General features: G+C 38.6%; 1 protein-coding gene across 1 annotated transcript in view; it reads right to left on the bottom strand.

Moving 5' to 3' along the window:
• The window catches only part of LOC124776490 (actin cytoskeleton-regulatory complex protein PAN1-like), a 581,518-nt gene that overhangs the window by 20,944 nt on the left and 543,596 nt on the right, over positions 1 to 16,978 (bottom strand). The window contains exons 5-6 of the mRNA XM_047251509.1: positions 13,747 to 13,978; positions 1,745 to 2,076 (exon numbers count right to left, since the gene is read on the bottom strand). Coding sequence (XP_047107465.1) covers positions 1,745 to 2,076; positions 13,747 to 13,978 — 564 coding nt within the window. The remainder of the gene's footprint in view (positions 1 to 1,744; positions 2,077 to 13,746; positions 13,979 to 16,978) is intronic.

Raw genomic sequence — 16,978 nt, 5'->3', positions numbered from 1 at the left:
GGAAAATATGAAATATTTACAAATGATTTTACTCATGTGGAATCAAACTATGGCTAGCCTATCAGAAATGTAAAAACATCAACTGTTTCGAATAACCCAATTCATTAGAACAAATTGTTAATGCCACAGGAAATTAACTGTGAACACAGAGGATGCGAAAGAAATGATCAACCCTGGATTTTTAATTCTTGACCCATCTTAAACAGATAATCTGAGTGCCACAACATTCCTAAATCATCATTCTTATCAGCCATCTGTAGGAAAAGTAATTAGTGTGATTCACATATTGCGAACAAAGAGACAATGCTTTAAGCTATTCTTTGTTGGTCCTAATAAAATACTGTAATATGTATTGTGAATATTAAAACAAAAATGGACCATGGATGTCATAGAACTGTAATGGAAGCAATGAAATCCATTAACCCTTTAACTGCCTTGGACGTGTTAACACGCGTGCCTTTGTACCTGTCCCTGTGTGCTCTGAACGTGTTTACGTGTGCCACCAGTCCTTCTACCTGGTACTCTGAACGCGTCTACGTGTAGACACTGGTGGCGTGCGTAAACACATTCAGAGCACACAGGGACAGTTACAAAGGCACGCACGTTAACACGTCCAGAGCAGTTAAAGGGTTGAATCTCAAATGTTCAACACAAAATTTAATTGTTTCGCAAGGCAAAACCGTTATACAAGTGATTCCGATACACAATGGAGCTCCATTTCTACTACCTATTAGCTGACACTTTTTTCATGCAATACTTTTCAAATAATATAGCCAACATAAGTTCCTTTAAATCCTGGACAAATTCAGTCAGCAATCATCACAGACTGAATACAGACTTTTGTCTTGAATGTTAAGATTGAAAAGGACTGTTGGGAACAAAGCACACTGATCTGTAAAGCCACAACCAAGAAACCACTGACCATGTTACCAAATTCTAAGTAACTGAAGCACACTGTCCTAAAGCAGGAACTGTTATGATCTACCTCAAATTAAACAAAGTTACATAAAGTCACTGGATCAGCTCCCCTCTACAACATGCATATTCATTTCAAGTAATTTATATAGAAGCAAAATTCTACCAAACATATCAACACGAAAATTTTGGTGCTCTACGCCTTTGATTTTTCATTCATAAATCCAAGTCAGAGAAATTATGAAATGCCTGCACAACAAAATAATTTTTTATTCAAAAATACTATTCTCATGCATTAATCTTCATGCTTGAGAGATACTTTGAAGGTGAAGTTACAAAAACAATTATTTCTCATTTAGTCAGTACTGACAGAGCTGAAAAAAAAATCACCAGTTCCACTAAATTTCAGCTAAACAGCCATAAAATAAATGTGAAAAGTAGAGTAAAATAGTATGACAGAAAAAAGAGTAATTAAACAAAGAACTCCTTTCTATAGGAGCTTGAAAAATTTATTTGGACGTTATGAAACAAGTATTGAGGAACGCAGAATTAGTGGTAACTAATACAAAATTACCTTGCCACGACTAGAGGCGAAGCAGGGTATTTGTCATATTTTGGTAACGTTACAAGACATTTCTACACCAACAGAACTTATTTTTTCACTCATGCCAAGCACACACACCAGTGGATGCTGCGAAAAAAATGTCTTACAAATACTGAGCCTGTACCTGTAGTTTTCAAAAGCCTTCACACCACCAGTGTGGCCTACTTTAGCCATGATGTTACCTTAATGTTTTGTTATAATCAAGCTGATTCAGAAGCTACCAACCTGCATTCCAGCAGCTTCCTGCATACGTGTTGGTGATGTTGCACCACGGAGGCGTCTGCCTCGGCGTGGTACATCACCTGGATTCTTTGAGCGATAGTCTGCAATAATTGAACGTACATCCAGAATTGGTCCCTTACGGCCTTCTCCGATAACAGTGTTCTGCTGCTGTTGTTGTTGTTGTTGTTGTTGTTGGCCATGTGGAGGTGATGAATTGCAACCTGTTGGCTTTGGAAGCAGTGGCCGACTACTGCTTGTTGCATTTCTACGTTCACGGGGACTTTGCCCATTTACTGGGCTTGATGAAACAACTGGTACCATCATTAACGGATTTCCTGCAACACGAAAGAGAGAAAGATCACATAATAAATCTCTTCCATAAAATGAATCTTACTGATATTCTTTCTAGTGAAGAGTTAGTGTTGTATTAAATTTATCAAAGCAGACAGGAAGTCTCATGTACTATGCCTTGAATAATCTCTTACAGAAATGTGTGTGGTACAATTCTTGGGCAAGATAAACAAAGAGTGCAAAGGGGATTACAAAGAAAGTGCTTGTGGTGGCATCATGGAATGTCTCCACAAGAATGAGAGTATAAAATCAAATCGTTGCTTCAGCTGACACGGTTACATTGTTGTTTATTCTCTTGCCTATTGTTTTCATGCAGGAGTGAATAAATTTTATCATTTATTAATTAATTTATCTGTGAGGAAGTTAATCTAACACAACACGTTTCCTAAAAAAAAAAAACACTTATAACATATACTATCACACGCAATGGATGACAGAGATAAGCACTGGAAACTGGGATCAAGCCGGAGCAGAACTCACTTCTCAATACTGGGTGACCACCTACAACTATCAATTCGCTGGCAACAAAAGAAACAAAAGATGAAAACTCACAAGATGTGAATATATATGCTGTACACAGAAATGTTAAGCTTCCCACACACTGCCCAATCCAACCATAGCTCTGGTTCTAACAAGCTGACTGTATATTTCAAAAGTATAGGGCATCCAATAACATTGATAAATTTAATATAGTGGTTTTACATATGGTCTTAGAAGTGACAGAAGAAATAAAAGAAACTTTGTCACAGTAAAGTTACGCTGCACAAAGGGAAGCTCTCATACAGTGTTAGTGTCACCAGAGTTGCAATTACAAACAATTTTCGCAGATGATAATCTGGGTGACAAGTATACTTCCAGCCAACATCTGCAGCTTCATTGTGGTACAAACATACTTACCACTGTAAATCTCAGCAAAAAGGTAGACACTGTCACAAACAATGTAGGTGAAATTTCCACACATACAAAACTCCACCACAAGGGTAAAGTGGAATTCAGAGGACATAGCGTATGCACCGACTTTAAGAGACTTTTAGTGCAAAAACATATGCTTATTCGCGAAAGTGAAAAATGCCTTTGCTGGGCAGGGCAATACTTCAGAAATGGACAAAGGAATTTACATGCAAACCATATGTTCTCGAAGATGTCTTGTGTTTATTAAAGGCTAAGTCAAATACTTGTACTACCCAAGAGAGAGAAGCAGTTCTGACAGTTGATGAAACAAATGTTGTGAAAAAGAAAGTTACTACTCACCATATAGTGGAAATGCTGAGTCGCAGACAGGCACAACAAAAACACTGTCAGAAATAAAGCTTTCGGCCAGTAAAGGCCTTCATCAAAAATAGGCAAAAAAACACACACATACAGTCCAATCTTCAAGTCTGCCTGATCCATGGGTTATGTAAACAGTGGAAACAACCACTTTATTATGATTTTGACACAATTACAGCTAGTGGTTTGCTTGAAAGTATCATTAAGGCTAGCCCACCCAGTCTGACGCGCTGCTTCCCAAGCGGGAAGGCGTGCCAGTCCTCGGCACGAATCTGGCCAGCAGATTCACGTCAAGGTCCAGTGTGCTGGCTAGCCTGTGGATGGTTTTTTAGGTGATTTCCATCTACCTCAGCAAATGCAAGCTGGTTCCCCTTATTCCACCACAGTTACTCCATCTCGTCGATTGCTGCGCAAACAGTCTCCACGTACTCTTTCACCACACACAATACACACAATACAATCATAGAAGTCATCGTAGTATCCCAGGAGGAATTATTTCGTTTGAATAACTGTACAAAAAGTTTGTTGGAAAAGTAAGAAGAGACTGCAGCCTCATAAAGCGAGCCTGGATGAATTCCGACAGAGTCATTATAAAGTGGAAGGAAGAGGGATGTAGGAAAAGGACTGACAACATTTAGGAAATGGGAAGAGATCCTTTTCGTTAACGTTTGTGTGTGTGTGTGTGTGTGTTTTCTCCCTCTGCTGTTTGATGCAGAGAAATACATTGCATGCTGTATTACATTTAAGTGCCAAAACACTGATAAATCACTAGGTTGTCCAGCAACAAAAAGTGAAGTAGGAGAGAGTAACGCAGACTGGATATCAACTACATCTTGTGGTGATTTTTACTCTCCAATGCCAGCATGGACTAAAAGTCTTGCAGTCTGAAGAAGAATTTGCTGCTTTTCATGGAAACAGAGTATGCAAATAAAATACAGTCAAAAATTCTCAGTGTTCTATTTTGAAACAAAAGTAACCCGAGACTCATGACACAGTTTTTACTCTTTATGAAAGAATGAGAACATTTATAAGGATTCAGTATCTGAATCAAGATGCGAACAATGAAGGAATGTCCCACAAGGAGGAAGCAGCTGTGGATTACATTTCCATCCAGTAAATGACTATAGAAATCTGAAACGTTCTTCATTAACATCTGCTTCTTGATAAAATGAGCAAGATATTTTTCATCTTAATTAACATTATTTAATCCTAATGCATAATACATCTATCATGCCACTTTATTTGATTGTCCAACTGCGTACTGAACAAAACCGAAAGTAAAATGAATGAGTAAAATGCCACAGCACCTGTGGTGTGGCACATTTGCCATATAATCACACTGCTGCATTGCGTTACACAGCCCCACCTTAACAGCAGGGGGCTCCAGCGATTAGCAAGCTTTTTGTCAGAATGCCTCCCCAATTTTAGTATTTTCCACTTCAGCAGAGCAGCATGTCCAACACCTGCAGCAGCTTTTCACTGCCTACAAGAGTATGACATAATTATTAATAAAAATAAGTATGAATTGGGAAAGCACGAGGTTAAATTCCAAGGCTACTTCGTCTCACAGTAGAACCTGTCACCACCACCCAAGCAAATTTAAGCAGTATAACAGATGCCCCTTCCAACAACTGACAAGGGGCTCTGCAGATTCCTCGGAGTGTAGAATTATTATTGACATCACTCGCTTGACCTACTTGCCACTCAAAACCACCCCATGACATTATTCAAAATACTACAAGAAATCATAATATACTCTAGAGTCCAGAGGCTGTAGCAGCTTTCCATGACCTAAGGAAACATCTGTAATAAGCAATGCCAAACTGTAGTGAGCACAGCTCTTTAACAAAAGGTGAATGGCAAGTGGCAGCCACTCACGTTCTTTTGTAATAACTTAAAACATCAGTAGCAAAAGTGGACTGCTATTGATCAAGAATTGCTTGCTACCCACTTAACTGGGAAATATTTCCAGCACTCTGTCAAGGAGTGATACTTCATAATTTTTATGGACCACAAGCCACTACCATCTTTCAGCAAGAGTGTCGAGTCAGACCAAGTATACCGCACAGTTTACAGTTGATATGGGTCCCACAACAGGAGAAAACAATCTTGTCACATATTTCCTATCCCAGAACTGTGCCGGTTTAATCACCAAATTAAGTGGGCATACTCTTACACTGTCTTATATAGGAGCAGCAAACAGCATTGTGGCTCAGATATTTGTCAGTTTTGAGTGTGCAGGACAGAACTCTGCGCAATGTAGCAAAGGAGAGGCAGTGGCCCTACATACCAGAACAATATCGCTGTGAGGCTTTCAACAACCTACGCAACCTAGCCAAACCAGCAATCCCAGTCACAGCCAAGATTGTATCTGACAAATCTGTATGGCCCAGAGTGAAATCTTATTGCACATGCCTGATATATCAGTGTAATAAGATCAGTAGGCATGTGTTTGCACTGATCACTCACTTTTCATAACAATCAGTAAGATTTTCACATGTACATGTGGCCATAATAGGCCCGCTGTATTTACTCACGATCACTCGTCATTTTACCAGGTGGCTGTAAGTCATCCAAACCCACGACATATCTGCCAAGAAAGTCAAGATAGCATTAGTGCACTCATGGTTCTGCAGGTTTGGCATTACACTAAACAGAATCACAGAATGTGAGAGGCAATCTGAAAGCCAGCTTTTCCATGAACTTTAACTACTGTGTGGCTGCAACCACCTCCACACTACAAGCTACTGTCCTGCCACCAACTGGATGGCAGGAAGGTTCCACCACATGCTCAAAAATGCCCTAATGTGTGGCCCCTCATTGTGGTCCAAAGTACTGCCTCCAATCATGCTAGGATTGAGAATGACAGGGAAGGAGGAAATACCACACTCTCCTGCACAATTAGTCTAAGACTAGCAGCTGTGAGTTCCAGAAGACTTAATCACTCCAGCTTCCCCATAGCTGGTTGCTCCTGAGCTATGTACACAGTTTGTGCAACAACTCAAAGCTAGAGTGAAGAATATTCAGCCTATCAATCCTGTCAGACATGGAGACTGGATGGTGTTTGTGCATGAAGATGCACAGAAGACAACCCACATGTGGCTCAGGGATGGTGCACTGTACCCCCTACTCATTTTCCAGTGCTATAGACCCTACAGGGCAGTCTCAAGAGGAAGCCACAATTTCAGAATTAAGAACAGTGAACAGGAGACAGTTTCAATAGAGTGGCTCAAACCACGTATGTCTACGAGTGTCCTTGCCTTACTTAGCCTATGACATCACACTTCAACATGGAGGCTAACACTTCTGCAGGCAATCTCACTAAACCCTGCACCAGTAGAGGACACCAAAGTGACACCCACAGAGCAAGCGCAGCCCATAATTGTGTCAGCCATCTCTATGAGAACTGGCGGACAAGTCAAGTTCAAGTTTAAGTTCCTCAATATACCAGGCAATCATTTTCAAAACCAGAGGGGCTGATGTGGCAGCAGCATCACAGACCAACTTTGGCACAAATGTGCGAAGTTCACTGATTATAAAATAGAACCATTGCTTCATTTGACATAGTTACACTGTTTGTTCTCTTTCCTACTGCTTCTCACGCAAAAATGAATAAATGTTATCAGTTATTAACTCTGCTTATTTATGAGAAAATTATCTGCCATACCAACTTTTCCACAGACTCAACAAAATGATGATAACAACATGATAAATTAAGGACATGAAAATATAAATGGCCAATCAATTAATTAAACATCAAGGAACATCAATACCACTAAAATTTCTTGGAGTGAGTAAGATCAAGGATATTCTAAAAATTAAGATTTTTACATATGTGCTTATGGGTTAACTCAGTAACCCAGTAGCACTGTTAACAGTTCCAAGCCCTGACATAGAAGGTAGGTTGGCAAGTCAAAAGACTCCAGAAATATTTATTTATTTATTTATTTGTTTATTTTTTATTTATTTCCAATTCTAATGATCCTGGTTGTATCAAGGGTGAGCAATTACTACAAACCAAAAATCTAGCTTTACAAGCAGTATGGCACAATTAAAACAAATTATTACCACAAGCGGCACATATTAAGGAATTCAATGTCATGAAAATCCAAGCATTTTGAATTCCTAAAGACTCTCAAAAGCTTCTTAAAAACTTTTAACTCATTAGTACAAGGCAGTAAGATGAAATAAATGAAGCTCTTCAAGAAAACAAAGCTCTAGTACTAGCACTGCTGTGTACTGTACTCACTTTAAATGCAATGATTCTCCCCTCCCTCATCTCCCAAAAAATTGGTCTTCTGAGTGGTTCAGTGCAGTGTGCCAACTTCTTCATCCCAAAGTAGCATTTGCACCCAATTATATGTTGGACATATTCCAATCTCTGTCTTTTAGTACAGTGTTTACATACAGTTTTTACACTCTACAGCTCCCTCTAGCATCATCAAAATTATTTCCTGGTGTCTTAACACATGACCTATCATTACTTCTTCTGGTTTGTTCTTTGCATATGTTCCTTTCCTTGCCGATTCTGAAGAGAATTGGTGAATTCCTTGTCAGTTCACCTACACTGCCTGAAAAAAAGTGTGAAGTGTCCAGAAGACATGGTCAATATAACTTTATACACACATATGCCATCGGCAGGTGTGAAAACTGTTAGAGCTGCAATTCCCTGCAACGGGTTTAACAGCCATCCAAGTGCATTAGTGCTATACCCGACCTCATAGGATATATAAGAAGCATGAACAGTATCAGGTGTTTAGTAACACTTGTGTGACTAGTGTCATCAACACCTGGTAGAGTTTGAAAGAGACCCACACTGTGGGTCCCCATTGGCCAGCTGGTCAAATCATGCAATATTCAGATTTGTGAGGCACCCAGATGTGACAGTGGCCCAATACTGGACTGCTTGGTAATCTGAGGGCAGGGATAATGGTCATTGCAACTGTTACCCACCTTCCGTTCAAAAGTAAAGATAAGATTTCCCCTTTAGAACAGAGTGGAATTTATAGAATTTCCTGCAATCTGTATGGCAAATTATATGAAGGTCAATCAGGTAGGGCTATAACTATTAGACTGACTGAGCACGAACAGGGTTGCCACAAGTTTCCCCATGTGAAATTCACTGATATTTCCCTGGTTTCCACTCAAGTTTTAGGATTTTTTTTCCTGATAAGTTTTGACATCTCAATGGTAAGTTACGACATTCACTGACAATCTGTTTTTGCAGTTACGTTAAAAGAAACAATAGTGCAAATGAGGAAATATCTAAAAAACTTACAATCAGATGGTATTCCCTGATGTGAGCAAAAATCTTTAGTACAAACATCAACATCTTTTGATATGAACAGTTTTTAGATGGAGAAAGCAAGCCAAATGGTATGTGTGTTTCATTAAGACCACTGATGTTATTTTATTTCAATAATACAAAACACAATTGGTGACAAAAATACATATTTCCTTGGAGTTGCATGACAGACTTAAAATACTTTCACTAATTTCAGAAATAACCTCAGAAAAAGTAAGCCTTTTGGAAGAAGTGTATGAGGCAGGGAATAACTGTATAAGCCAACACTGTAGCTGACCACCAATAAAATGCTGGTCTACTATGTTCTTTATTGTCAGTTATTACCCACTGTATTATAGCTATTATTTTACAGGTATTGCTTGATTTTCCTTTCGAGAAATGTATGGGCACACAATGTACAAACTGCCAGTGACTGACTCAATTTTCTTCTTCTTGTCATCCATACTTTCTAACATATAAAGTACTTTTGAAGTGCCAAATGTACTAGAACAAATAACACGTCTATAAAATGCCACACTGTACAACATATGTATGGTGGGACAGTTGCAATTCCTGAAATCAATCATCTATATCTACATTTATACTCCGCTAGCCACCCAACAGTGTGTGGCGGAGGGCACTTTACGTGCCACTGTCATTACCTCCCTTTCCTGTTCCAGTCGCGTATGCTTTGCGGGAAGAACGACTGTCGGAAAGCCTCCGCGTGCGCACGAATCTCTCTAATTTTACATTTGTGATCTCCTCGGGAGGTATAAGTAGGAGGAAGCAATATATTCGATACCTCATCCAGAAACGCACCCTCTCGAAACCTCGAGAGCAAGCTACACCGTGATGCAGAGCACCTCTCTTGCAGAGTCTGCCACTTGAGTTTGCTAAACATCTCCGTAACGCTATCACACTTACCAAATAACCCTGAGACGAAATGCGCCGCTCTTCTTTGGATCTTCTCTATCTCCTCCGTCAACCCGACCTGGTACGGATCCCACACTGTTGAGCAATACTCAAGTATAGGTCGAACGAGTGTTTTGTAAGCCACCTCCTTTGTTGATGGACTACATTTTCTAAGGACTCTCCCAATGAATCTCAACCTGGTACCCGCCTTACCAACAATTAATTTTATATGATCATTCCACTTCAAAACGTTCCGTTCGCATACTCCCAGATATTTTATAGAAGTAACTGCTACCAGTGTTTGTTCCACTATCATATAATCATACAATACAGGATCCTTCTTTTTATCATCACCCAAGGCCTCTGGCCTGCTGAGGAGCACCGCAGTCCTGGATCCACAGAATTACTACGAAAATCTGCTGCATTGCACCACACACAAACAGACCTGGCCTGGCCTGTGGCAGGTCAGTGAGACTTGATCCGACAGGTATGGTCTGTTCCTTAATGGGAACCGAATGGCTTCAGATCGGCAGGCCCGATCCATTACAGATACCTGCAGAAACAGTCTGTTGTTTTAGCCTGTTGCAGAAATCCCCTTGTGTGGCCAGCTACTCATGAGCCACAGACAATGTCGATGAAATGATACCATGGGGATCAATCCATGCAACAGATAACCTGTTCAAATACTCTGAGAATCAATAATAATGAGGATAGGTAGCAACTCACCATAAAGGTGACTGCTGAGCAGACAGGCATGTAGGAAAGACAATCATTCTCTCTCCACTAAATTTTCGGCTATAGCTTTTGTCAGAAAAAGAGAGTGCACACACATTCACTTAAGACACAACTCGTGCACACATGACCACTGTCCAAGGCCACTGCATCAACAGTCTCCGAGAATCAGATCCAAACAAGCCGTTCCTCATGCCTCCCATCGGCAGCTGCTAGGCTAGTGACAAGAAGTGGTGACAGCACTGACTGCAAGCTGAGGGGAGTGCTAGGAAGGGGAGAAAAGCATTAGTAATGAGGGAGTAGGGAAGTGGCACACATACTCGACTGCACCCAGCCACCAACTATGCAAGACACCTCAGTAAACAAACCATTTCATCTACTGAGACAAAAATGAGATTTCCCCAGGGTTTTTTTTCCAAATTTCCCTGATGTGTGTGAAATTCCCTGATGTTCCATGATTTCCCTTATTTCCCAAACCTGTAGCAACCCTGATGAAATGAGTTGGAGACAGAGAAAGAAAGATTCCACATTTGTTGAACATGCTCTGAAAGAAAGTAATTCTTATGGTGTGAAATGTGATGTTCTTCATAAAGGGAATAAAGGGAGAAAAGTAGCATTACTTGGAATTCTGGCTATTAATACATCCGGATCTGGTTCTTAATGAACATACACAGGTCCATTACTCACCTTTATTAAAGTAGCAGCCTGTTGTTATTCCTCCCACCATTAGCTAATATGCTTGTTATAACTGTTCCATACCCACATTCCATATATATCTTTCTTCCACTCTCTTTATTCAGTCTGTTCAACACATTCACCAGATTGTCCTTGCCAGTACTCACTTGCACAACATTTCTGTATTATACACAACATAGTTTTAATATTTGAATATATTGTAATATAAGATTTATTTGTTCAGTGTCTCTCTAGGTATTGCACCATGTTGTGTTTTGTATCTCTAATATGTATAGAATGCCACATACTGTTGCAAAGCATTCTTTTGTACAGCTATGAACTCTCACTGAAATTGTGTGGAATACCTATTCAGCATTAATTTATCTGATGAAGGCCTAACAAGCCAATCGCCAGTTCATGACAAACTAATAAATACTATTGTGGCATGTTAATATTTTGCATTTGAGTTATTAACAGTCTCAGAGACTACTTCTTCAGATTAAGGCCAATGTTGTAGATTAACAGACTTCTATTGGCCAAGAATGCCCTCTTTTTTGCAGTGCTGTTTACATCTGCTTTGTTTTACCTGTCATGTGTTACTTTGTTTCCAATGTAAAATTTTAGTGTCAAATATATTGCTTTCGAAGAGCAAAGCCCAAAAAGGAGTCAGTTTCACACTACACAGCCATGAATGACAAACTGTTTACCAACCACGCACTGCATAAAACTAAACACACATTAATTAATGCCTACACTCCAACAAATGATGAAAATCAGAAGGACCTGGAAAAAAAAACAGACAAATTCTGACCTTAAAACATCATGGGAAGATTCAACTGTTTGATTGTAATATAAGAGTTGTATTGGAAGAGAAGAACAGATACAGAATTAAGCTCCAACGGAGATGTGCAATAGCTCTTTGAGTTATGTGATAATCATAACTTTCTATCACTCAAGCACTTAAATCATCTGGCCACAAGTCAAACAACATGGCAATCACCAAACTCAATAACAGGAGTTCTCCAAATAGATTGTCTTGTTATATCTCAAGGGCAAAATCTGCAAGTAAATGGCAGAATCAAAAATGGTATATGGACTGACTGACCAAAATGCTCAGGTCTATCTCTCTTTACCAGGATTATGGAATCTTACTTGTGAAGAAGCAATACATTTTTATATAGCACCATAATAAATCTACGGTAGAAAAAATTGCCAGAGGACTGAATTATGTATATTTTAAAAAGATACACAGTTCCATCAAGTGTCATGAATTACATAACATGCATACAGAAATGGGGACAACAATTAACAGTAACAATTTGTGAGGGTGACTTTGGCTAACACCCTGTCCAAAATAAAATTTTGAAAATGTTACTCTAAACTGATTGGAATCAAAACAGGGCTCTGACAGCAGGATGGACCTTCACCAATCTTACTTCACTATACATTGGGAAAAATAATATATACAAAAACCATGCAAAAAACTATGACTTCAATACCAGCTTAAACCACCGTGGATATCCCCAGTGATTTAAATAAAAAAAGCAACCACACATTAACTCCAGCATCTTGCGCTATGAAAACACAGCCATAATGTTACAAGATTTTGAAATAGTGAGAGAACAATTAATGTGCTGAAAGTTCCCACACAAACAGGATTTCACAGACAGATTTGATAAAAGAAAGAGGAGGAGAAGAAAAAGAAAGCAAGCCAAAGATGGCAACCAATATAACCAAGTCAAATGTCAGCCACAGAACAAGAAAATGTGTTAGCATCTGGGCAAATGGACTGAAGCCAAAAAGGAGAGGCAGAAAAATGGAAATCGATTTACAAACCATGTGAAGTATTTAAAAACGGGCTTTCAGATAAATACCAGTATTCATCAGTACAACAGTGCCTTCAGACCAGTGCATCTAAGTGTCTCATTCCCTCTGCAAAACGTTTCTTGATTAATCAGAATGAAGAATGAAAAAATCTTGCACAATATACTGGGCCCACATTACTAATGAAAATGGCATCTACACAAAAGTTTAACAATAAGCATATAACCTACAATAGACAAAATTACAGTATAGTGCATAAACGCAAAGTTAATCTTTATGGCCACATGCAAAGAAATGAACAACTTCAGAAGGGTGAAGGATGGATGCAGTATTCTGACTCAATTGTTTCAAGTTTTTAAGTTGTTACTTTCAATGTGTGAAAACACACATTTCAAAATTCAGAAGACTATAACAACATTACAACAGTGAGCACATTTCAGAGGGATGCTAAAGCACATTAGCTTTCAACCTCAACCTATACTGCTATACAATCTCTCTTGGTTCCCTTTTCCCTATTTCCTAATTATCATTATTATGTTATCATTCTTCATTTAATAATTTTCTCTCTTCACATTTTCTAACCCATCTTTATCTCCTTTCCACTTTCACTAGATTTCAGGAAATTTTATCTGCTTCCTCTCCAAAGCTGTTTTGTTTTGTCCTCCATTATGGGCTAAATACCCATTTCTATTACCGACAAAAATTAATGTGATAGTGAGAAGGAAAACATAACTGGTCAAAACTATGATTCTTATTAGTTACAAAGTCAATACTTTTGAATACTTTAAGTAAACTGTATAAATGTCTTTCCAGACAACAGATTATACTTTAAAGAAAGCCATAATGTAGGAATGAAAGTCCTACTCTCTATAATGTGACACTATTACTGCTGCAAGCTGAAACTTCACAGCCTGTATATCTCCACCTTCTAGCCTTCTAAATGTTTTATTGAACACACCTTTGGAAACAGAGCCAGTAGCTGCTGACTGTTGATTCTGTGCTCGTCTTGAACCTCGTCCACTATTACCCCTGCCAGCAGTTCTTGGTGGGCTACCCGAAGAGCTGCAGCGACTGGGTGGTGAGGACGTGCCGCGCATCATGTTTTCGTCCACTGGCAGATTGGACATGTCAGTATCCACTGCCGCTGGACCGCAGTTCTCAGGACTAACTCCAGCTTCAATCATCAGCACCTTTGGGGAGAAAAAAAGTAAACTTCAGAATGAAACAATCTGATTAGCAAGTGTTCTATAAAAATCATATATGCAATTAAACACTTGAAAACAGAGCTGTGGAAGGTGGATCCTGTGTTTTCTCCCTAAATTTGTAAGTAAAAGACAGAAAAGTGCCCTCAAAATATTAAAGTATTGCTAAAGTGACCAAAACTAACTCCTATACGTAAATTTTCCAACATTACATGCAACAATATGCTGCTTAATGATAGCAAATGTCAAAATTTGAATATATAGATGACTGTGGCAAACAATACTATTGAAAAATCAGTAGTAATTATTCTCATGATATTTGGAGGCAGCAGAAACAGTTAAGTATTACTTCACTCACATTGAATGGGTGTCAAATGCATGTAATATTCCAAATGATTGAATCAGCTGACGTGAAATGGAACAATTAGTTTTCTTAATTTCAACACCATATATTACCCAATTGTAATCACAAGAGATCATCCACTGCAAAAGACTTGAGGTTTCCTGCACAAGAATACTCAGCAGAGTCAAACTTGCATGAAATTAAAACCTAATTTGATAACATTGTCAGAAGCCCTAGCAATATTTTTACTTTCTTAAGGAGTCAGCAAAATTTACTGCTATGCGTTTCATTAATATCTAATTCAGTTTGGACCTTTCTCTTTCTAGAATCACAGATATATGCACTTGTGAGCTCATCCTCCAAGTTTCTCACATGTGCCACCTTTCATCTGATGACCAAAAGAAAAACTGAAGTGCTCCCAAAAATTCTATCTATGGAGGAACAGGGTATATATGTGGATGGGAGGGGGGGGGGGGGGGAGGGGGGGAGGGGGGAGGGGGGGCACCGGGCAATGAGTTCTGGAAAGATTACTGATGTGCAGCACAGCAACATACACAATTTATATACACATAAATTTCCCCAAATACAGTACAACATGGTAGCTTCCAAAGCACCGAAATCATGACTGCGACACACTTTCATCAGCCTACCACAGCTCATGCCACGTGATCTTGTCACCCAATGACAGCAGCTATTAAGGACATAGGACACATGGTGTATTCAGCCAATAGCAACCCAACTGTCACGTAGTGTGAACACATAAATAGATTATGTTAAAGGTTTAAATTAATATACACACAGTATAGTTACAGGTGAAGCTAAGCTTTCACAACTTTTCAAAAATTTTTGCTGCTTTTTTTTTCTGAGGTGCGCTTAGTCAGGATCCTACGAGCATGGCTTAAACTGCAGCAGCTGAATATTTCTGACAAGCATTGTTAGACAGGCAGAGGGATTTATAAATTTCACTGCTGTGCATCAAACACTTCATTGGTTACCTGGCTGAATACACGTTCTGTCAAGCACTGTCTTCTTCATAGAAAAGCAAATTAAGTACGAAACAGCTTAAGAACTCACTTCACACTTTTTGTTTTAGAATAATTATAGTTTTTGCCATTGACATTGCGTAATATGTAATCTATGAAAGAACTTAAACAAATAATAAAATCTAACCTTGAAACTTCATCTCTTTTTTAACAAGTGTTACCCTTTAAGATATACCAAATGCACATATGTCAATAAAATTTTAATCAATGACATTAGTGGTTGGTCTCCTGGGCTCAAAATTTTTCTCAGTGGCTGGTCCTTAGTTTTAAGTTTTGACTTAAGGAATTCATCACACATTCTCCCACATAACATAACTCATCTTGTGTAAAAGAAAATTTACTTTGAAAGCAATGTTTCTCAAATCACCATTCACAGTATTTTCCCAAGATCTGTTGGAAATGTAAAGAGCTGTGATGTAACACTCATTGAAACGAGACCCACGAGAAAGACGCCTCGGAAGTAGTTTGTTGTTACAAAGTATTACATACCCTTTGACATAATTTGCTCTCGGCAGATGCTTGTGTGTGTACCGGGTTTTGCTGTTGTAAATGGTGCATTTTCTTTTCAACTAAAATTTTATTCTAGTGTTACTCTCTTGTTAATGTTTTACTGCTAATTAAAAAAAATTTACCTGAAAACCAAGCCAATAAAATATTCCTGGAATTCTAAAAAATTCCCATATTTTTCCCAGAATTCTCCCAGATGAATAAATTCCCAGGTTTTTCCCAGATTTCCCAGTAGTCCTGGGGTGTATACATCCTGAAGTCATACTGAAGTATTCCTTTAGGAGCAGCATTAAAACGCTTCATTTCCTTAGTTTGTAATGTGTGTCTGAGGGGCAAAGACTTGATATGCAGCTTTATCAAATAAATAACACACAGAAATTTTAGAAGGTCACATTTTTTTCCATGGATGTCCTGTGGAATATTGTCTTTAGTAGAAACTGGCAGATGCAGGTGATCCATTTTTGTGAAACACTGTGGGGACCTATGAATGCACTTTTATATATTCCAATACAGTTATCTTTTGGAATCACAACACATTCATATTCAAAGAAACACATTTTTTACAAATTTCCTGACCTCAAAGCCTGTTTTTTTTAAGAAGTCTCTGTTTACAATCTGTGGCAACAATGAGTCCTTGCAGACAATTAACATGAAATTTCATCCTCAGTTCTACGTTTTGTTCTGACTCCTGTACGCAATCACAAAACAATTTCAAAATTCTTCAATCTTTTCACACGCTTGCATGATCACGAGTGCAAGATTTTTAAGATATTTCACTGAAAGCACGATTTTAAAAACATGTCTATCAGCACAATTACTAAGGCCTCATGATTTTCAAAAATAAACTTTTCAATAAAGTCATTTTCTTCTATTGGAGACCAATATAAATCAGAGAAAATAAATGAAAACACCAAACAATTTTTTCTCACACTGTCATATACGAAGCTGGTAAATTTGAGTAACTTTTTGGCAATGTGGGCAGGAACCATAGAAATAATTAATGGCCAAAATTATCACAGTAACTTTCAAGTACTGCATGTCCACAATCTCCTGAAGGACCTCTACAGAATGACAGAAATTTGTTTCTCAAGACTG

Source organism: Schistocerca piceifrons, chromosome 1 (assembly GCF_021461385.2).
Source record: "Schistocerca piceifrons isolate TAMUIC-IGC-003096 chromosome 1, iqSchPice1.1, whole genome shotgun sequence".
NCBI classification, from domain to species: Eukaryota; Metazoa; Arthropoda; class Insecta; order Orthoptera; family Acrididae; genus Schistocerca; species Schistocerca piceifrons.
Note: the sequence above shows the minus strand (reverse complement) of the source record. Positions and strands in the feature narration are given on the sequence as shown.